Source organism: Carlito syrichta, unplaced genomic scaffold (assembly GCF_000164805.1).
Source record: "Carlito syrichta isolate Samal-C Ts95f unplaced genomic scaffold, Tarsius_syrichta-2.0.1 Scaffold104763, whole genome shotgun sequence".
Taxonomy (NCBI): domain Eukaryota; kingdom Metazoa; phylum Chordata; class Mammalia; order Primates; family Tarsiidae; genus Carlito; species Carlito syrichta.
In genome coordinates this window covers 142254-166689 of record NW_007048859.1, presented here as the reverse complement: position 1 = coordinate 166689, position 24436 = coordinate 142254, and the positions used below count along the sequence as shown (strand labels likewise).

The window sequence follows — 24436 nt, the reverse complement described above, 5'->3', positions numbered from 1 at the left end:
CTGATTAGTGAGAACCCCAGACTTTCAGGCTCTCTCTCTCTCTCTCACAAGACTTTTCTTCTCTCTTAGATCCACCATCTGTGCAGCAAATAAGAAGCAATGAATAGGGCCAAGGCACTCACCTCCACTTCCTGTCTGCAGAATGAGCACTGCCATTCTCTGATGTGACCCCTTTCAGACAAGTTATCCAACTGCAGAAGACTATACAGTTAGCTTCCTTTCGTCTCTGTCATATGCATATCTACTGATGAAGAACTAGTGACTAATTTATGAGACGTTAATTAACTTAGGCCTGAAGAGAAATACAGGTGCAGGGACAAGCCTTTGCAGCTGTGCCTAAAACTATTATCCAATCTCCTGTTTATGTGCTAGGCAACACTTTTTTTTTTTGCCAGTCAAACTTAGCAGTGGGAGGGAGGGTATACTAACTTTAGTAACACTGATGTTAATAAGTTCTGATAACCATCGGACCAGCCAACACTCTAGTTCTTTCAAGAATTTTTCAGAATGTTTTCCCCCAGACTGGGTCCACAAATCTAACCCTTACAAATGAAGATGAACAGGAATCCCTCAGAAATCCCATTTGGTCCTTATTCAGCTCAGCTTTGGGAAATAAAATTCTGAACCCTCAAAGATATATTTGCCAGCCAGTCATGGTGGATCACACCTATAATTCCAGTACTTTGGGAAGCCACGGAGGGACGATTGCTTGAGCCCAGGAGTTCAAGACAAGCCAGGCAGCATAGTAAGACCTCATCTCTACAAAAAAATCAAAAAATTAGCTGGGCGTGGTGGCATGCACCTGTAGTCCAAGATACTTGGGAGACTGAGATGGAAAGATCGCCTGAGTCCAGGAGATCGAAGCTTCAGTGACCCTTGATTGCACCATTGCACTCCAGCCTGGGTGAGACCCTGACAAAGGTGGCACACAGTGAAGCATATCCCCAACGGAGGGAATAGCAGAGAATTGGATTGCCTTGAGGACAAGAGCTGTCATATAACTGGAACACACGTGAGTTTTGCAGGAGTCTCACCCAGGACAGAGTGAGACTCTGACTCAAAAAAATAAGGAAAAATAGTAAAGAAAAGCCCCAAACCTGGATTTGTATGTCAAATGTGCTGATTTTTAAATTTAAAAATTTCATCATCCCATGTGAAATAGCTAGTTTAGTTCCATGGTTGTGCCAGTTTCCAGCTTCAGCTCTAAAGTGCTTAAAAAAAAAATTAAGTAGAAAACTATACAGTGTGATCAACAAACTATTTCAAGAGCTCCTCTAAAAGAGGAGGATGAAAAGAGGGGAACACTGAACTCAGAAGCAGGAAATTGTTTTGAATCCAAACAGTATGTGTGATTTATTAGCTGAAGGATCCTGAGCAAGTTTCATAGAGCTAAGGTTTGAATTAAACAGTCACAAAACGCTATTCTTACTATGCAGGACTGTTGCAAAGAACAAATCAAACTATCAGTTTAGGAAATTTTGTCATCAATTCTTAAAAATCATGCAAACAAAAAAACTACAACGTTAAACTTCGTGAAGGCCGAGAATAAGTCATATTTAGTACCTAGGGCCTGTGCTTATGTTCAGACAGAAATACTCATATTTTTAATTGATTTAACATACCTTCCTACTATAATCCAAATTTAGAGAATTAATATGGCCTGCAAAACAGTCTGCGTGATTATTAAGCAGAATAATTCCATAATGACTGATTAGTGCTAAAACTATTGATAAAGTCCCCCAGACTTAGTGAAATTACAAGTTAATGTGTAGATTTTTGTCCAATAGAGGTGCAAATAATTTCTGTCTGGTAGAAAAGACATTTACAAATATTACCATTTACTGTTCTGTAGGACATTAACCAGTTTTGAATTAACTTAGAATTCTTGTCCTAATATTCCTTAATTAAATCATTCATATCATCTAGTTCCTTGAATGCTCTTTAAACCAGTCTTAACATCCTACTGGTCCCCTGATTAAGGAATGAGTTCATTTTATAGTAGATGAGAATTATAATTTTACCCTTTTGAAAATTATACTTCAGTTGCCTTCTCCTGACCAAATTAAGTTCTTAAGTTTTTCTTCACTAGTTTTACTACTGCCATCCAGTTAATGTCAGTAGTATCTGTGTTAGAGTTCAAATTGTATATATACATATATATATACACCTACATTTCCGTGGATGCCATATATATATGAGGATGACAGTGAATACAGATACCCCTCCCCTCCTTAATGAAGCTTAGAAATGAGTGGGAGGCAGATCCATGCATCCCTAACTAGAAGACCAGAGGACACAGCTGAATGGCTAGAGTTTATTGAAGAAGTCAGTAACAAATTTGATTGGAAGCATCAGAGAAGACTTGACAGAGAATGTGATATAGTAGCTGGACCTGGAGGAGGAGCAGGGTTTTGAAAGCTGGAACAGAGTGAAGGATATCCCCAGCAGAGGAAATTGCAGAGAATTGAATTGCCTTGAGGACAAGAGCTGTCATGTAACTGGAACACACTTGAGTTTTGCAGGAGAAAGTTACCTGGAAAAGCATCTGGGGGTCTATTTTTGCATAATAAACTACCCCAAAACTCAGTGGTTTAAAACAACTCTTGATTGTTATTTCTCATTCATCTGTGGGTTAGTTGATCTAGGCTATAGTATTTCTGCTCACATCTCTCTTTTCCAGCTCTGGGCCCATCAGGTTAGCCTGGGGGAGTTCCTCTCATGGATGGCAGAGGTACTAGAGAACAAGCCACAGGGCCAATCCAAAGCCAAGGGGAGAGAAAATATATTGTCACCTTTCAGTGGGACATGACAAAGGACATAGGCCGAGCTCGGTGGCTCAACCTGTAATCCCAGCACTTTGGGAGGCCAAGGCAAGTGGATTGCCTGAGCCCGCGGGTTCAAAACCACCCCAGGCAACTTGGCGAGACCTTGTCTCTACAATAAATAAAAATAAAAATTAGCTGGAAAAAGGACATAGATACAGAGAGGGGTGAGGAATTGGAGCCAGTGATACAACTTTCTATAGGAACAGAGAGCAGAAAACCTTGAATGCCATAATAAAGAATTATACTTGCTTCTAGGCTAGGGGAAGTCATCACTGTTCTTTTAAGCAGGAGGGAGCCATTCTCTGATCTAAGCTAGAAGGACGATTCCATCTGCTAGCTGGGTGGAGGATTACAGAGTTTACAACCATCTGAACTAGGGTAGTGGCTATGGGAAAAGGGACAGAGGGACAAATTAAAAATAGTTATTAAGTAGCATAAAGTAGGTCATCATTTGAAGAAAGAGTAAGAAAATCAAAGACACCAGTGAGGTTTCTAAACTGATATGGTGAAACCATTGGCAGTGATAATAATATTAGCTGCTTTTATTGAGCATTTATTTGTGCCATCTACTATCGCAAACATCTTGTGTATACTATCTTATTAAAGTGCCACAAGAAAAAAAAAAGTATGGCATTGTGCTCATTGTAGTTTTCTACCCCTGTTTTATAAATGAGAAAACTGAGACTTAAAACATTTGAGTAACTTGCCCAAGGTTTCACAGCTAGTAACTAATAGAGCTGGGGTTTGAATGAGAATCTGATTTCCTAACCCCTGTGGTCTGCCTCGGCAGGACAGGGATAACAAAGCAACCAGGTTTGGGGAGGAGCTCACTTCTGATTTGGGGTAGAGACTGCAGTAGTGACTTTTATATTCTGGCTCACCATTACTATTTTTAAATAATAAAATGCCAGTGTGTTTATGGGTATAAAACATCATTTCAATATTTTAAAATTCCTAAAGTTTGAATAATTTGCATATTAGATTTACCCAATCATATGCTTCATTTTGACTCAAAGGTGCATTTATTTGGAAAGCTTTCAGGATCTGTCCTTCCCCTGCTTAAAACCCTTCCTGACTGTCTTGCTGTCATTCTCATGCCCCGGGGTTCCAGCAAGGCTGAGCTGTGTTTCCTATGTGTTTTAGTCATTTCTCTTTCCCACAGATCCTTTGGTGGACCCTTCTGAATTTCCTCATAAAATTGTTGGGGAATGTCAAGGACAAAGGGCAGGGAATTAACAGAAAAGAAAGAGCATGTGGTGGGGGATTAGGGAAGGATGTGGGGGTGGGAGGGGGAGGGCAAGTTCCTACCCAGCTCCAACCCTCCCCTCCTTCCTTCCAGGTCCTGGTTCTCTCCATGTGTCTCTCTTTTTATCCTCAGAGACAGATCTGTACACGGCCCTCCATATCCACGGGTTCCACATCCTTGGATTCAAGCAACCTTGGATTGAAAATATTGGGGGAAGGGGGTAGAAGATAGCAGTGCAACCATAAAAATACTGCAAATAAGAAAAATAATACAGTACAACAACTCTTTACACAGCATTTACATTGCATTAGGTATTATAAATAACCTAGAGATGATTTATACAGGAAGATGCACATAGGTTACCTCTCCATTTTATTTTATTTTTGATTTGGAGTCTCATTCTTGTCGCCCAGGCTGGAGTGCAGTGGAATGCTCATGGCCACCGCAGCCTCGACCCGCTGGGCTCAGGCGATCCTTCCACCTCAGCCTTCCAAGTAACTGGAACTACAGGCATACGCCACCACGCCTGGCTAATTTTTTAATTTATTGTAGAGATGAGGTCTTGCCAAGTTGCCCAGGCTGGTCTCGAACCCACGGGCTCAGGCAATCCTCTCACCTTGGCCTCCCAAAGTGCTGGGATTATAGGCGTGAGACACTGCGCCCAGCCTACCTCTCCATTTTATATGAGACTTGAGCATTCCTGGATTGGGGTATTAGGGGAAATTCTGAAGGACAACTACACTCTCAAAGCTCAACATCTCTCCCAGGCTAACTTCTTTTTTTTTTTTTTTTTGAGTTGGAGTCTCACTCTGTTGCCCAGGCTGGAGTGCAGTGGCACGCTCACGGCCACTACAGCCTCGACCTGCTGGGCTCAGGTGATCCTTCCATCTCAGCCCTCCAAGTAGCTGGAACTACAGATGCACACGCCACCATGCCCGGCTAGTTTTTTTATTTATTGTAGAGATGAGGTTTCACCAAGTTGCCCAGGTTGGTCTCGAACCCATGGGCTCAGACAATCCTCTCACCTTAACCTCCCAAAGTGCTGGGATTATAGGTGTGAGCCACCACGCCCAGCCTTCCAGGCTAACTTATGTAGTTAGGGTCTTCTCCCCAGTTATCCTTCAGAGACTCAAGCTCAGAAGTACAGAGGAACCTGGACGCTGGCCCTCTCTAATATGGGACAGTATCTGAAGACAATGCAGAGCAACAAAACCATCTCACTTATAATTGTGCAAAATAAATGCCAAAGTACTATTATTGCAACTGCACTTACTAGTTTGGAGATTAAAATATGTGCCAATTCTATGTGTGTAAATGAGATCAAAGATAAAAGGCAAGATGGAAATAAGACATGTTTTACCTATACCTCTGTATATGTACACAAACATATATATATGTATATTATTTGTCATTCAACTTTTTATTTTAAACCTCATGTATTTCACTGAATGTTATTTTTAAATGTCAAGTATTTTATTGGGATTTAAACCCTTTTGAATCTCATTTATTTTTGTTTTTCCTTCATTTTTAATTTTCCTTTTTTTTTTTTTTAAAGAGACAGGGTTTTGCTGTGTTGTCCAGGCTAGCCTTGAACTCCTGTGTTCAAGCAATCCTCCCACCTCAGCCTCCCAAAATACTGAGATTATAGGTGTGAGCCACCACGCCCAGCCCTCTTATTGTTTTTAAAACTTTTTTTTTTTTGAGTTGGAGTCTCACTCCATCACCCAGGCTGGAGTGCAGTGGCACGCTCACGGTCACCCCAGCGTCGACCCGCTGGGCTCTGGCGATCCTTCCGCCTCAACCTTCCAGGTAGTCGGAACTACAGGTGCACGATATCACGCCTGGCTAATTTTTTATTTATTGTAGAGACAAGGTCTCTCCAAGTTGCCAGGGCTGGTCTCGAATCCACAGGCTCAGGCAATCCACTCACCTCGGCCTCCCAAGGTGCTGAGATTACAGGCTGAGCCATCGAGCTCCGCCTTAAGACTTTTTAACTTCATTAGAATGAAGTTTACGTTTATTTAAAACAAAACATAAACGTATAGTATATGCATATGTAGCCTCTATAAATATAATATAAAATCTATACATATGTGCAAACATATGTCAATATTTCTTCCTTCTCTGGTTTTTTCATTTATTCATTAATTCATCCATTCATGTTTTAACACTGAACAAAAAGTATGGCTGCAGGGTTGCCTACATAGAAAAGGGGATGGTATATTGTGATGGTTAACTGACTGGATCATGGTATCACATATTTGGTCAAACATTATCCTGATGTTTCTGTGAAGGTTTGTTTTTAATAAAATTAACCTTTAACCTGGTAGACATTGAGTAAAGCAGATTGCCCTCTGAAATGTAGGCAGGTCTCACTCCGTCTGCTGAAGGCCTCAACAGGACAAAGACCGACCTCATAGGAAGAATTTTTCCAGCAGGCTGCCTTTGGACTTAGATTGTAACTCTTCCCCGTGTCTCCAGCCTGCTGGTCTAATCTGCAGATAGATTGTAACTCTTCCCCGTGTCTCCAGCCTGCTGGTCTAACCTGCAGATTTTGGATTTACCAAGCTTCTACACACACACACACACACACACACACACACACACATACACCAAGCTTCTACACACACACACACACACACAGTTGAGCCTTCAGTAAGACCTACCTGCAGATTTTGGATTTACCAAGCTTCTACCTGCAGATTTTGGATTTACCAAGCTTCTACACACACACACACACACACACACACACACACACACAGTTGAGCCTTCAGTAAGACCACCCGCCCCCTGACCCAGCCTACCCAAAGTGAAGACTGATGAGGATGAAGACCTTTATGATGATCCACTTCCACTTAATGAAGTGAGTTTATATTTTCTCTTCCTTATGATTTTCTTAATACCATTTTCTTTTCTCTAACTTATTTTATTGTAAGAATACAGTAAATAAGACAAATAACACATAAAATATGTTAAGTGACTAAGTTATCTGCGCAACAATAGCTATTAGTATAAAATATTGGGGTTACACAGTGATCTTTTGACTGTGCAGGGGGTTGGTGCCCCTAACCCCTGTGTTGTTCACGGGTCAGCTGTACAACCTAAGGGTTCTATTTGGAGAACCCTAATCTAGGTATGGAAGCTTTTCTCTCTCCACTCTGTCTAGGGACATTTCTCTGGTTCTTCTAATGTCTCTCTCAGTCCATCCTAAGACTCTATACAGAAACTTGAAGAACTCTAAATTCAGAGCCCAATCATCCCTCGGGCCCTCTTTTTCCTGCCTAAGGGCACCCTGGCTTCTAGTGATTCTTCCTGATCAGCTAAGTTTTCCAGGCCTCAGGCAAGACCCTGTGTTCTTTAGTCCAAAGTCTTCAACAGACATAGCTATTGTGTTTTGGGCCACTGAGACCACAGCCAGGCTCAAGCATTCCATCCCTGGGGACGTGCCTTCTTCCAACACTATTAGATGGACATGGTTGAAGAACTAGGTTGTTTGGAATCTCCTCGTGCCAGAAGTCATGGCAAGATTCTGTTACCACTGGGAACATCAACCCACCTCTCATCAGCTTATCATCTAGGATGGGTTCCCTTCCTTCTCACAAAGCCATGGGCCTTTTGATAACTGGCTTTTTCCTCTCTCTTCCTGCAGTGATGAGAGTGAGAAGGCAGCCCTACTAGGAGGCTCTTGGTCCTCAAGAAGAGATTAGTTTCTTTCTGAGAAACCTCTCAGGATTCAAGGAGGCAGCCAAGTGGGGAGGACTCAGCTTCCTGGCCTGGCACATGGCACGCACTTAAACAAAACTGAAGGATAAATCAATGTCCGCTATGAATACTGTAGGGACTCAGGGTTAATTCCACCTAGGCTTAGGGACAAGGGCATAATGATAACACACCTTTCTCCCACAGCTCTCCCTGTTGGGTCATCTTGCAAGATCCTTATCAGAGGTCATTTTTCTATTGGTTATATGTCCAGACCAATTCTTTCACAACTGAGCAAACTGTACCTCTTGTGTCTCTGGAGGACCTGAACCTTCCATTCATGCTCATCCTCTTCAGGACCTTCCTCTCCCTGGTGATGGTCCATGGCTGACTTTCCAATAACCCCAACACAGCTCTGAACCTCTATGGGTCCCTTCCTGGTGAGTTGAGATGGGCATTGGACTAAATGTGCCTGGCTTACCAGCTCTCCATCAACAAGTGTGGCTTTGGTTGCTGCTAAACTGCATCGTAAATTTGAGAGATTGCACATCTTCAGATCTAGAACCCTCCTTAGAACAGAACCTTCAGCAATTAAGATTCTTTCCCTAGAACATCATCAGCAGGGCCCTAAAGACACCATTGATGTGTTTGCTGGCATTTCCAATAAGTTTTAATATTACTTACCTGTGAAAGACCTAAAACATTCAACTCCTATAATTCAAGCTGCCAGGGCTAAGATTCAAACAGAAGCAAAGGAGGGTGGGCATCCTTCTTTCAACGGTTACAACTTATTCCTCCCAGTCAACAAATGCATTATCCATCCATGTTCAGGGAGTCTCTGAGGATCTTCTGTTTTCTTCCTTTCTATATCCTGTGGCAGTTAATCCATCTTCTAGGATCTGATTGCTAGAACTGGCAAAATGACCCCACCTGACCACAGGGTTCGGGAAGAGGGGGAGATTTCTTTTACTGAGAAACTTTCTCTTAAAAGACAAATGTAATTGCTTAAAAGGACTGTTCCCAACTTTTCTTCCTATTAAGAATGTCAGTACTGAATGGTAGTACTGGTGTCATTCTGCAAGAGCCATCAACCATCCTAGGCTAGAACATATGCATAATTGTATCATAGACACAGATGCTGTCAGGGTCACCCATGCCTCTCACCTTGCTCAGCTGGGTGCTCCAGCCTTCCAACTGCCAGGCTCTGCATTTGTTTACCTGGGAGGAGGGAGGTGAGGACACCTGTCCCACCTCATCCCCCTACCTACTCCACACGTGCACATACACACATAGAACAGTCCTCAGCCAAGACTGAAGGCAGTTGGTGAACAATTAGTCCAGCTTGTCCATCCTTTGGTAAGGAAAACTCTTGAGGCACATTTTATACTTTTCACCAGTGTATCTTGGTGGGATTAAGTTCCAGTCTTTCAGTGTAGACTTTCTTGAACTTCCCAAATAAGCCACTTACACCCTAAGCCTTGCCTTGTACCTGCTACCCAAATGAAAACCTCCCCCAAATCCCCTAAAAATCACTGCTGTTCATTCACTGAACAAGACCATGGTTGACAGAATGAATGAGTAAGCTCAGGGACAGACTGTAAGTGACATAGCATTTCTCCAACTGGCAGAGGGGACTGAACCGCTCCTTCTAAGGTCTGACTACTGTCTGCAAGGTCTTGGGTCAAGGGGGTGAAGGGTGCAGTTCAAAGACCTGCTGAGAGTGCAAAATTTCAAGTAAGCCCCATAATTTAGTTCAACAAATTTGTGTGAGGTTCATGTTCTGCTGTATGATTTACCCTGTGTTTGAATGTCAAACCCTCCTTCCCCATCCTGGGAATAAACTGATTTCCCAGGAAGATGGATAGCATGTTCACCTTAGGGTATCATGTTCATCACATTCCTATCTGGGAAGAGCTGGCCCCAGGTATAACAGAATGGGTCTCTGGATTAAGCCAGACTGCAGAATGGTTTTACACTGCTGTTTGTGTTCCCTTCTCCAGAACTTTAACTGAATGGTCCTTAGAATTGTGCTACAGTAATGAGCACAGTAAGAAATGGACCTCCTAGTTGGGTGCAGTGGCCCACTCCTGTAATCTCAGCGAAGTGAGAGGACTGCTTGAGCAGAGGAGTTCAAGACCAGCCTGGGCAATTTTTTTTTTTTTTTTTTGAGTTGGAGTCTTACTCCATCGCCCAAGATGGAGTGCAGTGGCATGCTTATGGCCTCCTGAGCATTGACCTGCTGGGCTCCAGCGATCCTTCCAAGTAGCCAGAACTACAGGTGCACACTACCACACCCAGCAAATTTCTTGATTTACTGTAGAGACAAGGTCTCGCCAAGTTGCCCAGGCGGTTCTCAAATCCGTAGGATCAGGCAATCCTCTTGCATTGGCCTCCCAAAGTGCTGGGATTACAGGCTTGAGCCACTGCTCCCAGCCTGGGCAAATTTTTTAGCAAGATCTCATCTACACACACACACAAAAAATTTAAAAATTAGCCAGTCAGCATGCACCTGTAGTCCCAGTTACTTGGGAGGATGAGGCAGGAGGATCACGTAAGCCAATCTATTTTTTCTTCTATTCACATGATCGTGCCACTCCAGCCTAGGCAACTAAATGAGACCCTGACTCAAAAAAAAAAAAAAAAAAGAAAGCGATCTCTGAAGTCATCCTTGCAAGTATGCAGTTGTATTTTTTCTTCTACTCACACATATGCATAAAAAATGGCTTTAAAAAAAATAGAGACAGGGTCTTATTCTATTGTCCAGGCTGAAGTGCAAAGAAAAACGATGAAGGAAGGGAGAAAATTCCTGAACAACTTTTCCCCTTCTGGACACTGTGAATCACATGCCCAGTCAAATCTTGTCTTTCACACTGGCTTCTGGAAAGCTGAGGAGTCTGGACAGCATGCAGAGTGAAAACTACCTTGCTATGGCTTTATCTTCTCTTCTTACATTCCTTTTCACTTCCTTCATTTGCTTAGCACTAATTTTTTTCCATTATATTCCACATATATCGTAAATCCTTCCCACAACAAAGCAGGATGTGAATTTTTTTTTTTTTTTTTTTTTTTTTTTTTTAGTCAGAGTCTCACTCTGTCACCCAGGTTGTAGTGCAATGGCGCTACTCACGGCCACCACAGCCTCGACCTGCTTGGCTCAGGGGATCCTTCCACCTGAGGCCAAGGTTAGAGGATTGCCTGAGTTCGAGACCAGCCTGGGCAACTTGGTGAGACTTCATCTCTACAATAAATCAAAAAATAAGCCAAGCATAATGGTGCATGCCTATAGTCCCAGCTACTTGGAAGGCTGAAGTGGAAGGATCGCTTGAGCCCAGCAGGTGGACGCTGTGGTGTCCTTGAGCATGACACTGCACTCCAGCCTGGGCAACAGAGTGAAACTCCAACTCAAAAAAAAAAAATAGAGATAGGTCTTATTCTATTGTCCAGGCTGGAGTGTAGTGATGAGATCATATGTCACTGCAGCTTTGAACTCCTGGGCTTAAGCCATCCTCTTGCCTCAGCCTCCTGAGTAGCCGTGACTATAGGCATGTGCCACCACACCTGCTAAATTTTTCATTTTCTTGTAGAGATGAGATCTCGCTATGCTGCCCAGGCTGGTCTCAAAATTCCTGGGTTCAAGTAATCCTCTTACCTTAGCCTGCTGAGTTGCTGGGATCACAGGCTTGAGCCACTGTGTTTATGAAATATGAAAATTTTAGTCAGTGCCTTGAGGACTGCTCAGAAATTCAAGTTACTGCACTAAGTGGTTTATGAATTACACATTGATAAAAGGCACAGTAAAGGACATGCTTATAATTCAATTAGCAGTAGGCTGAATTTCTAACACAACTGAAACACAAGTTTAATACCTTTGTGCCATTTCATATCATAAAAAACACTAAAAGCCTCTTTTCTCCACCTTTCCCAAATTCAATGTACTTTTGATTCACAAAAGCTTAAATTCCTAAACTGTCTTTCTGAAATTCTAAGTCTATTTTCGCCTTTCAAGGGTGAATGTGCGGCCAGGTGCAGTGGTTCGCACCTATAATCCCAACACTTTGAGAGGCCAAGGCGAGTGGACTGCCTGAGCCCACAGGTTCAAGACAAGCCCGGGAAACTTGGCAAGACCTCACTGCTATAGTAAATCAAAAATTAGCCGGGCACGGCAGCACAGGACTGTAGTTCCAGCTACTTGGAAGGCTGAGGCAGAAGGACTGCCGGAGCCCAGCAGGTAGAGGCTGTGGTGGCCAGGAGTGTGCCACTGCACTCCAGTCTGGGCGACAGAGTGAGACTCCAACTCAAAAAAAGTAAAAAAAAAAAAAAAAAAAATCAAAAAATTAGCCGGACGTGGTGGCGCGTGCCTGTAGTTCCAGCTACTTGGAAGGCTGAAGCAAAGGACACCTAAGCCCAGCAGGTCGAGGCTGCAGTGGCTCTGAGTGTGCCACTGCACTCCAGCCTGGGTGACAGAGTAAGACGCCAACTCAAAAAAAAAAAAAAAAAAAAAAAAAAAGCATGAACATGGCAGTGTAAATTGATGTGGCTTCTCTAAGAAGCAATCTGGCAATAAACATCAAGAGCCTTAAAAACGTTCCTATGCTTTTACTCAGTAATTCTACTTCTGAGAACTTACATACAGGAAAGGATTAAAATGCTGATCATTGATACATAAGAATGGATTATATACAAAGAGGTACATTTTATGTAAAAAAAAAAAAAAAGCAAAACTCTGGAAATAATCCAAACAGTCAACAATAGGAGAACTGTTCACTTATGAAGCAGTCATGAGATATATTACTCTGTAGTTATTAGTAATGCTGTGTGCATGGAGCTTTAACTACCTAAGAGAAACATTCATAATAGATTGTTGAATACAAAAAGGAGACAGAATTATAAACACAGTACATCCTCTAGTATACATACAGACATCCACAAATATATAATTGGAGGAAATGCATTAAAATTATCTGAGGGATAGGATTATGGGTAATTTTCTTTTTCATATGTCTCCATTTTCCAATGTTCGATAATGAGCAAGTTCTCACTTTTATGGTCAATAACTGAAACAAAAGTTGCACTTAAAAATAGGAAGTAAAGCGCCATCTATGATAAACTCACAGCTAGCATATTGCTAAATGGACAAACACTGGAAACATTTCCTCTGAAAACTGCAACACGACAAGGCTGCCCATTCTCACCCCTCTTGTTCAACATTGTGTTGGAAGTCCTGCTAGAGTAATTAGACAAGAGAAGGAAATCAAGGGTATCCAAATAAGAAAAGAAGTTATTCCCCTTTGTTGACAATATGATCCTATACTTCGAAAATCCAAGAGAATCTGTCAAAAACCTGCTTGCACTGATAAAGGACTTTGGCAAAGTCTCAGGGTATGAAATACATGTGCAAAAGACAGTTGCATTCTTATACACCAACAACAAGCAGGCGGAGAACCAAATAAAAAGCACAATCCCAAGAACCAAATAAAAAGCACAATAGCCACACAAAAAAGAAATACCTCGGCATCTTCCTAACCAGAGAAGTGAAAGACCCTCACAATGAGAACTACAAAACAATGCTTAAAGAAATCCAAGAAGACACAAACAAATGGAAAAATATTCCATGCTCAATTCCTGATCAAAACCCCAAGGAAGAATCAACATTGTTAAAATGTCCATCCTACCAAAGGCAATCTACAGATGCAACACAATACCCATTAAGTTACCAACATCGTTTTTCTCAGACCTGGAAATGACAACACAGAAATTCATATGGAAACATAAACGACCACGAACAGCCAAAACAATCCTTAGTAAAAGAAACAAAGCTGGAGGTATCAAACTTCCAGATTTCAAACTTTACTATAAGACTACAATAATCAAAACAGTCTGGTATTGGTACAAAAACAGGCATACAGACCAATGGAACAGGATAGAGATTATGGAAGCAAAGCCTCAATTTCTCAACCAACTCATCTTTGACCAAGCCTCCAACAACAACCACTGAGGAGAAGAGAACCTATTCAGTAAATGGTGCTGGGAAAACTGGTTGATCACATGCAGAAGACTGAAACAGGATCCCTACCTATCACCATACACACACACAAAAACTCTATATGGATCAAAGACCTAAATGTAAAACCTCAAACTATAAGAATCTTAGAAAATGCAGGAGACACCCTTATGGTAATTGGAACTGGCAACCAATTCCTGATCAAAACCCCAAGTGCCCATACCATAAGAGATAAGATAGACAAGTGGGATCTCATCAAACTGAAAAGCTTCTGCAAAGCCAAAGAAGCTATCAAGAGAACAGGGAGACAGGCCACAGAATGGGAAAAAATATTTGCCAACTGTATATCTGACAAAGGTCTAACATCTAGGATCTATAAGAAGCTCAAATGCACCGAAAGGAAAAAAACTGCCCCATTAAAAAGTAGGCAAAAGACAAGAACAGACACTTCTCAAAAGAAGATATACAGGCAGCCAACAGATATAGGAAAAAGTGCTCAGCCTCACTCATCATCAGAGAAATGCAAATCAAAACCACACTGAGATACCACCTAACTCCAGTAAGAATGGCCATCATCAAAAACAAACAAACAAACAAAAACAGATGCTGATGAGGATGCGGGAGAAAAAGGAACACTTCTACAATGTTGGTGGGAATGCAAACTAGTGCAACCTAGTTGCACTAGACAGTGTAGCGATTTCTGAAAGAACTAGAAATTGACCTTCCATATGACCCAGCAATCCCCCTGTTGGGAATATACCTGGAGGAACCCAAGTCATTCTACCAAAAAGATACCTGCACATGCATGTTTGTTTCAGCTCTATTCACAATAGCATAAACATGGAACCAACCGTGCTGCCCATTGAAAGTGGACTGGATAAAAAAATGTGATACATATACACAGTGGAATATTATGCAGCCATAAAAGACAAACATATGGACTTCAAAGTAACTTGGATGAATTTAGAGTCTATCATACTCAGTGATCTATCACAGAAACAAAGAACAGAGTACCATATGTTCTCACTCATAAGTGGACTTGAACAGTTATCCTAATACTATAAGAAAGGGATTGGCAGTAGTGGGAAACTACCAGGGGAGGGAGGCCACACCTCATCAACAAGGGTACCTGCATAATGAACATTTGTATACCTAACCTGAATTGTATCCCACATCTTTAAAATAAAAAAAATTTTTAAAATCAAAAAATAAAAATCGGAAGTAGTATAGTATAGAAATTCACCATAAAACAAATTATTGATTGCAATGTACTCCTTTTTTATTAAATTATAAAACTGACTTGTCAATATACACACTTTTGGAAATAAAATGTGTTTTCCTGCAAGTATCTGCTTTTGTGGAGCACGTGGTTTTCAACATACAAACAAAACATTTCTATACCAACTTCTTGGTCTTCAAGCTATAGAGCGCTTATGCCCAACTACCCAGTATAGCTATTATATATACAGTGAGAATTTATGGTAAATATTACAAAGACAAATGTCTAGAAATGATGACACAGAGTAGGGAAAACCACAGCTATTAAATGGGTATAAAAATTTAGTCAAAATAATGTTTTAGTCCATTATGGCTCTGCGTAAAGCTTCAAAGAAAGAAAATATAAGACACTTCTCAGCAAAGGCACTTAGTATAATAAAATACTTCTTTGAATTTAGTTCGAGTCCAACAGTATTTTTTACTCTTCTTTTTCACATTCTGCTTCACATTTAAACAGTCCTTGAAGGCAGCTATTAGGGAGGGAAAATAGTTATCGCTTCTTAATATACATATTAAAAAATATGCAAATAGAAATTAATATAGATTTTGGTCCACTGAAGCAAGTAACAGTATCAGACTGTAGCATTCCTGTTAATTCCAAGCAAAAAGTCATAGACTCCTCCAACCCAGTCCCATAAGCAGAGCCTACAGTTCTCAATCTGCACGGGCTGCCCCCTGGGTTCTCCAAGAGAACACACACGCTGGAGCCCTACCACGTCGCACAGTGCATTTTCACCGGAGAAGAACATCCCGGCGGCCTGGCAGAAGTGTTACTTTGACATGATGGCAGGTGGTCCCGGAAGAGTTCATTCTCAGACATCTATAATTCTGTGTCTCGGTATCGGGCAGTCTGGCCATAATAACCGCGCTTTGAGTGCTCTGACAGCTGCTGGCGGTATTCCTCCTCCTCGACGTCACTGCCATAATTTCCTCTGGCATCCTGATAAAGTCTGGAAGGACCCTTTTGTGGCTCGGGGCTTCTGAAAGAAACACAGTTAAGAGTGTTAAAGACATTCCAGAGCATGGTCTTGTCCTGAGGCTGCCTTGGAGTTGTGGCTGTGACTATGGTAGGGAAAGCATCTGAAGCAGAGAGCACTTACTGACCTCTGAGCCACACTTTACCCAACAACCAGGGGCATTCCTGGCTCCGCTCCAGGTTCAGAGTGGTGGAGGCAGGGACAGAAGTCAATGCCCACTTGGGCAGTGAGTGAAGAAGCCAGCCAGGTGCCCCCTGACCTAAGAATTCTCTCACTGGACAGGGATGCCCTCCCCACCCCTAAGTTCCCTGGCTACAGCCTCATCCAGCAGTGACTTCTCTGTCAGTTTCAGTCAATTACATCAAGTACTTTTTGCTGCTGGCGACATCCTGGTCAACCGTGTTGCCATTCAGTTGGTAAAGAAGAAATCTGCCTCTAGTTTTCTGTTGCTGTAAAACTAGACTTCAGCTTCCAGACAAGATGGCCACAAGAAAATGTTTTGTTTTTCTATTCTCAGAAGTAGGAAAGAATCGAGTGTGAAATCTCAACAGGAAGACACTGTGATGATCCCTACTGTTTGTGCAGCCTTTTAAATAGAAAGCACCTTACTATATAATGCTAGTCGATTGTTGGTCAGTCCCTTTAGACAAGTGGCCTGACTTTGCTAGGTAATAGGAGTTAAAGATCTTGGCTAAGAGTCAGAAAACATGAGCAAGAAAAGAGGTTTAAGCCTCAGGAATTTGCTCACATGCTATGCATGCGCAATGCAACACAGGCACTTCGGCGTGTCAAAGGTACCGACTTGAAACGGGAAAGATCACATGGTGTCAGAGTTTTAGAACATAAGCAAAATCACCATGAATTTTTGACTCTAGTAATCCTTATAGTTAATTAAATCTGACTGAATGAGTAAGCAACAGATTGGGAGGGGTGGGGGAGGGAAGAGAAGAATCTTTTTGTTGCTCTGAAATCTGGGTAAAGAAAATTCTTTACAAAAATTTTAACAATGTTTTTCCTTTCCCGAGATGCTGGGTGAGCAGAAGATACTTCTTTCTTCAAGTTCAAGTTCTAAAGAAGTCCCTGCCTTAGACCTATACCTGCTAAGAAGCCCTTACCTTGTGTGCTGGGGTAGGCCAGGGTCTGGCTTATGTGCTTTGATTGGAACTGCATAGATATCAGGATGCTTCTGGGCAATTTCAATCTGTAGTAAAATAAAAAAGAAAAATAAGAAGAGGGAAAGAATGAACCACTGGACAGCTGGTCCTGCCCTTTCCCGACATCCTACTTCTTTTCCCATCCCATTTCAAGGAGAAGAGGAAAAAGAAACAACTCATCTCCAGGGTTGTATATGGTGCCTGGTGATGTATGTCTGGGAATGAAACTCTGATACATGCTACAAATGAACCCTAAGGACATCGTGCTAAGTGAAATGAGCCAGTCGCAAAAAGACAAATGTTGCATGATTCTACTTAAATGAGGTTCCTAAGTTGTCAAATTCCTAGAGACAGAAAGGAGAAGGGTGGCTGTCAGGAGCTGTGGGAAGGGGAGGATGGGGAGTTAGTATTTAATGGTTACATAGTTTCACTTGGGGAGGATGAGAAAGTTCTGGAGATAGATGGCGGTGATACTTGCATAACAATGTAAATACACTTAATGCCACTGAACCAAAATGTCTGAAAAGGTAAATTTTATTTTCTTATATTTTGCCGTACTTTAAAAAAAAATAAGAAAAATGCTCAAAGCACTGCTGTTGTGATTGACTTTAAGGAAGAAAACTCCAATGGCCAGCCACAGTGGCTCACACCTATAATCTCAGTACTTTGGGAGGCCAAGGTGGAGAGAATTGTCTGAGCCTATGAGTTCGAGACCAGCCTGGGCAACTTGGCGTGACCCCATCTCTACAATAAATCAAAACAAAAAAAAAAATTAGCTGGGTGTGGTGGCACATACCTGTAGTTCCAGCTACTTGGAAGGCTGAGGCAGAAGGATAGCCTGAGCCCAGCAGGTTGAGGTTGCAGTGGCTGTGAGCATGCCACTACACTGCAGAATGGGCGATAGGGTGAGACTTCCGACTCAAAAGAAAAAAAAGAAAAAAGAAAACTCCTGTATCTACTTGGCAGAATCCACTTCACAGACCTTTACATTCATCTTTGGCGGTCAGGTGGGTGGCTCATGCTTGTAATCTCAGCATTTTGGGAGGCAGAGACAAGAAGATTACTTGACCCTAGGGGTTCAAGACCAGCCTGGGCAACTTGGCAAGACCTGTCTCTACAATTAAAAAAATAAAAATAATAATAATAATTAGCCGGGTGTGGTGGCATGCACCTGTAGTCCCAGCTACTTGGAAGGCTGAGGAGGAAGGATCACCTGAACCTAGCAGGTTGAGGTTGTGGTAGCCAAGAGCGTGCCACTGCACTCCAGCCTGGGTGACAGAGTGAGACTCCGACTAAAAAAACAAACGAATTATTCTTTGACATTTGAAACGTTAAAGAATTTTTGCAGATTAGGACAAAAATGCAAAGGGCTCAAAATGTACAATCCATGGACCTTTCCATTTTAGCCCCCAGAGTGTGCTTGGTTTCTACAGCAAATCTAGGAGCAAATGAAGGTTCAGTTACCGAATAAACATCACAAATATTCTCAAAATAAGTTCTGAGAGGCACCAAGTCTCTCGTCACACTTCCCCACTCCAGAACCCAATATAAACAATACAAAGCTCTGTGTGTGAAGAGCAGAAATCGTATTCACCTATACTGTTAGGCTTTCTTGATTGAAAGAAAAAGCAATATGCTAAGAGCTGGCAATCTGGAAGTGACACACACAGTATGCACGTCTGGTGCTATGTGTGTGAACATCCCTGCCATGTTGGTGGCAGTGGAAAGAGGTCTGTGCACTATTATAATGCAGTCAAACTTACTTAAAACTCTTATTAACGTGTGGTTTAAACACAATTACCCTTGCATTCTGTGCTTCTTGGAGCTCCTGCATTCTCTGTAACCTGGCCTTGTGGTCCATCTTCTCAAATATTTTGACTTTGCCCAGGACTGATTTGGGAGGGTCAGCCTGCTCCTCACTGCTCTCTGTCACCTCCTCACCCTCTGGTGGGGGTACAGGAGTGGACGGTTTCAGTATAGACCGCCCAAAGGCAGGTTTCGCTGCAACAGGAGGAGGATGACCTTTGGTAGATGCCCCGGGAATTTCATTAGCAGCAATGGCAGAGGGGTTTGATTTATATTCGTAGGATCTGGAGAAATCATAGGATTCTTCTTTGTTCTGGGTTTTGGCCTGCAGAGAGCAAGGATATTGTTTTTACCTTGGGCTTTTAGTTTCTTTTTAAATCTCTATTAGTGATTTAATACACTCTGTTTCCTGATCAGTTTCCAAAGGTGGTCAACAAATACCATTCTGACAAGGAGTCTAATACAGCAGGGCAAATAGCCGCTGATCAGGCATCCTGAGCCCTGGCTCCCTGAGTGTTCAGAGCTCTCAGAAACCAAGAGGGTGTGGGGTAAGTGCGGGGAGAGCTGAGCTGCTGGAGGTGGGTCACAGCTGGGTCATTTTGTACCAGAGGGGAATTGAATCTTGGAGAAGACCTCAGAGCAAGTCAGCCTCCAGGACTAGAAGAAGTGGGCTTCTGAGGTCATGGCTGCACTGAAGGTGTGTACCACTAATATAGGTTATGAGATCACTCATTATTATTATTATTGCCACTTACTACTTCTGACAGCTCACACAATCAATGAGTGCTTTCTTCTTATCTAAATTAAATACAGAAATTTTATTGAGGTACAAGGAAGAGCCTGTAGCTTGGATTTTGACTGGAGGATAAAAAAATAATCATCTGATATAAGCCCTTGCGTCTTTATATTGATTCTGTTCTGGACAAATAAATTAAGCTGCTCTCTTAATGAGAGGCACAGTAAGCAATGGTGATGATTATTTCCTTTAGCAAATCAACAGTAAGGATTTTCTGGTGTACTTAAATCAGACTGTGGGCAGAAAACCGTAACTGGACAGAAAAAGAAAAACAGATTCAGCAACTGGTATTCTGGGCATGCGGCATTTGTCCATCTATTACTCTTTCTACAAAAAAAATTAAGTAAAATAAACTCTAAGAGTCCTAAAAATATACACTCTCCTAATACTGCCTTTCCTTCCTATCTTTTTGCCTTATCTAATTAGGAGGTTCACCCAACAGGCTCTAACAGAGATCACAAAACCACCATTCGACACCATCTCATTGTGTGCGCTCCTCCCGATCTATCCAGAAAGCTCCAGAAGTATCTGCTTCCTCTTCCTTCCCATCCTGGGCTTCCCAGCCACATACCTTGGGCGGTTCTGGCTTGAATGCTGGGGGTGGGCTACTGTCCCTAAGGTGATCACTGCTAGCAGCCCTCCTCATCTGAGCCCGTGGCTCTGGGCTGGCTTTCCTTATGCTCTACAAGAAATAAAGGTTCATTCACAACCAGAACATCCGAGCAGAGAGAAGAGAGCACTCGTCTGCCTCGCAGGAGTTCTTCAAACTTGCATTAAGTGCAGAAGGTGAGGTCCTGACCCAGTGCTTACTCCCACTAGCAAATGCTTAAGATACATTTTTTTTTTTTTAACATTGGCTTTGGCCAGGCACGGTGGCTCATGCCTATAATCCCAATACTTTAGGAGGACAAGACAGGAGGACTGCTTAAGCTCAGGAGTTCAAGACCAGACTGGGCAAACACCAAGACCCTGTCTCTATTATTTAAAACAAAACAAAACAACTGGCTTCACCCAATATAGTAGTCTCTTCCTTTAAAGTACAATTATAAAAAAACAAACAAACAAGCACTTCTAAGGTCTAAAATCTCGTGTCACTAAAAACTGTTAACATCTCCTAGCTTCAGCTCATCTATGTCTGTAGACATTCAAGAGTTTATTTATTCTTTACAATTTGTCTAGCAGCTTAACCAATTTTTTGCTGTGGCGATGGTGTTTCTTTCCTCCTTCCACTAATTTTTTGGGTACTTTTACTTCATGAAGGAAAAAATAACTTACTGGGATCAGCTAAATTGCTAAAAAAAAAAATCCACAGCAATAATTCTCCAAATATATAAACAATCTCATCTACAAAGAACATTATTCTGATGTTCTCTGAGGTGCAACTAATAATTGTCCCAGTCCCGACAGTGCTTATTGATGTGATTTCTAGGATCCCATAAGCTGTCGAATCAGGGGCCAGTGGATGCTCAGTACATGTGATTACATGACTACTGGATCATGAACTCAATTAAAAATTGAAATACAAGAGAGAAGGAAACTGATGGGGAAACACCCAGGAGCTCTGGCAAGATTAGAAAGGTTAAAGGTAGGTAGGGGAAGAAAAGCAAGGGCATCTAAGAGTACAGAGAGAGAGACCTAATCAAAGGTTACAAGTAAACACAACAACATTGCATTGCAAAGGAATGTTCTGCTTGTAATTTGGACAGCTGGCACATAAGGCCATTTCCTTTTTCCATCATGCCTGAGGGCGTGGGTATGGGGAGTGCTGACACTTAACCTCTTCTGCAGTTCATCTTCCTGCCCCACTTTCCCCTGGGTCACAGCCACAGTCACACAGGCGTGGACACAGAGTGAGAAACTCCCTAAAAGGCACCTGCTCCGACCCTTAGGAATGCCCTCTGCAGCACCCTGAATACACAGCTGTCCGCAGGAGTTGAAGGGAAGCACCGAGCTCGCCTTCTCCTGCCCGTGGCCTGCCTCGCCTCACCTCCTCATGCTGCACCGGCTCCGAGGAGCGGGTGATGGACGACACCAGCGGCTCCTCGGCTGGCTCATCCAGCTCATTGTCAGTGTAGGCGCCTCCTTCGCCGTCCGTGTCTTCAAAGTCACTGATGAGGCGGCTGTCGCAACTCAGATAGTCCGCGCCCATGGCGGTTAAGTAGGACATGCGGTCTTCCGGGTCATCATCCATCCCTTCCATCTAGAGGAATTTGTTTCGGAGGGTCAGTGGAGTCTGACATGGCTCCTGGGTATGGGGACTCAAGAGAATTCCCAAGGACACAGCCAAGGGACTGAAACTTTGATGTGCTAGCCAGGGAAGATGCCTTTCTTTCCCTGAAATCACCTGGCTTTGATCCACTGTGGACACTATGTTAATTTTTGTGCAGGAACTGTTCTTGCTTCCATCCATCCTCTATGCCACAACTAAGCCACGCTTTCTCCAATTATCTCGCCTTTCTTTCAAAATCTGGCTCCCCTCCAGTCTGTTCTGTTGATCCCTCTCTCATGGCTTTGGGCTACACACATCTCCACTCCTCCACAAGATTCTCAAATTCAAGGACAGAAGCTATGTCCTGTTCAATGCATCCTTCCCAGGGAAGCCAGCGGAGTGCCTTCCAGACTGTAAGCACTTCACAGATGCCATATATCTGACTAAAGATCAAGTTCTCAAAGAGCAAGACTTAGTCAACTCCACAAAAAAGTAGTCTCTGTAAAGTCTCACAAACTACCTCAATTCAGCCAGAGTACAGGACACTAACACCAAAGGCTCCCAGAATGAAAGGACCACAGGTTATATAAGCTCCCTCCTTCCTCTCCACAGCAAAGCGGTGTGTAAACTATCTCCACGGGTGAGAAGCTATCCAATTCGAGAGGCCTAGACAAGGCAAGTTCCCTAATGCTCATATGTCACCTATTGAAACTCCTAGATCTATGACACATTCTCTACCAACCTTGTTCTAAGCAAGCAATTCCAACACCATTAGCTTTTCTCCTTTCCACTAATTTCTAACCATAGTCCCCACGTTCCTCAACCTCACCTCTCGTCTGCACTCTAAGTTTCCCATATTCTTAGTAAGCTGTGGAGCTCAGCATGAGATCTTGTAAGCTCTGATTAGTGTACTTGGAATACAACACTAGTTACTACGTTAAAAGTCAAAGGGAAGTGAATGTAGGGCTACATAGATCACGTTCTGCTTTTCTTTTAAAAGTCCCTTCATTTTTATTACTTGGTCAGAGAACTTAGGAAAGTTCAAGCTCTGTTAACAAACACAGGAGCATCACTTCAAATGGACACGGTTGTACTACATTCACTGCCCTCTTGAGAAAAGACTCAGAACACGGACTCTCACCTCATAGCAGCAGATGCCACATACCTTTCCTTCGGAGACCCAGACTGCTTCTCCTTGCTGGTGCTGAATGCTGTCCTTCAAGCTGCCAAACCAGCTATCGTTGGCTGAATTTAAGTTGATTGTAGCTACAGAAATGTAAACAAAGACATGGGCATCACTTTCTACAACAATACTTATTAAGGATGCTATCTGACATAATTCATAGTCATTTCTGTCATATTTGAATTAAAACTTTGGCAAATGCAAACAAAGTTGGCACATATTTGAATACTAAATCCTCTCCAGTGAATACAATTAAAACTATTGACTGCTGTTTGAGTTCACAACACAGATGAATATTATAATACTAAAAATAGATTTTCTGAAAAACTTTATAGAAAACGCTTTTTTGCCTTTTTTTAGGATTACAGAAATTAATTATTTTTAATTTTAGCAATCTATGTGCGTTTTTAGGAGCAAAGGTAACACATCTAAAACATGCAAGCGTTACACTTTAAATATCATTTACATAGACATGTATATGACAAATAAGAAAAATATATACTAACATACTGTTGGCTACCTCGAGTAAAATACTAGTGGTAACAAATGTACAGTTGTCCCTCAGCATCCATAAGAAATTGGTTCCAGGACCTGTCCCACACCAAAATCCACCAATGCTCAGGTCTTTGATATGAAAATAGCATAGTATTTGCATATAACCTATGCACATCCTGCCATATGCACATCCTGCCGTATACTTTATCTCATCCCTAGGTTACTTATGACACCCAATAAATAGAAACACTATGTAAATAGTTGTTATACTGTATTGTTTAGGAAATAATCACAAAGAAGTCTGTATATGGTTTAGTATAGACATAACCATTCATAATTTCCCCCCATATTTTCAATCTGTGGTTGGTTGAGTCAAGGGATATAAAATCCACAGATACAGACAGTCGACTATATATCATTTTGATAGATGTAAACATTTTAGAATATGCATACAGACTAACCAACCTCCATTGGTATACATTCACAGAATATACATTTTCTATTCAGATCAAAATACATCTTATATAATAGCTCTTACTGGGCCAAGTACTTTCCAAGTGCCTTACACGAAAGTGCATTACTTGTTTCATGCTTACACAAACTTGCAAGAAAAGTACTGCTATCATATCCATCTTGTAGATGAGAAACTGAGGCACTGAAAGTAGCCTAAAATCACACAGATTGCAAATGCACAGCCTGGATACAAACTCAGAAGTTTGATTCCAGAGCCTATGGCCTTAGCCACCACATGACATTAACCCATCTAA

The 24436-nt window shown here is 42.1% G+C and overlaps 1 protein-coding gene across 1 annotated transcript in view; it reads right to left on the bottom strand.

Annotated features, from left to right (window-relative positions):
• Positions 1-15028: 15028 nt before the first annotated feature.
• Positions 15029-24436, bottom strand: part of TJP2 (tight junction protein 2) — a 51881-nt gene continuing 42473 nt past the window's right edge. Inside the window, 6 exon segments of the mRNA XM_021716269.1 lie at positions 15029-16029; positions 17124-17227; positions 18982-19311; positions 20354-20464; positions 21770-21982; positions 23157-23257. Coding sequence (XP_021571944.1) covers positions 15870-16029; positions 17124-17227; positions 18982-19311; positions 20354-20464; positions 21770-21982; positions 23157-23257 — 1019 coding nt within the window. The 3' untranslated portion in view covers positions 15029-15869.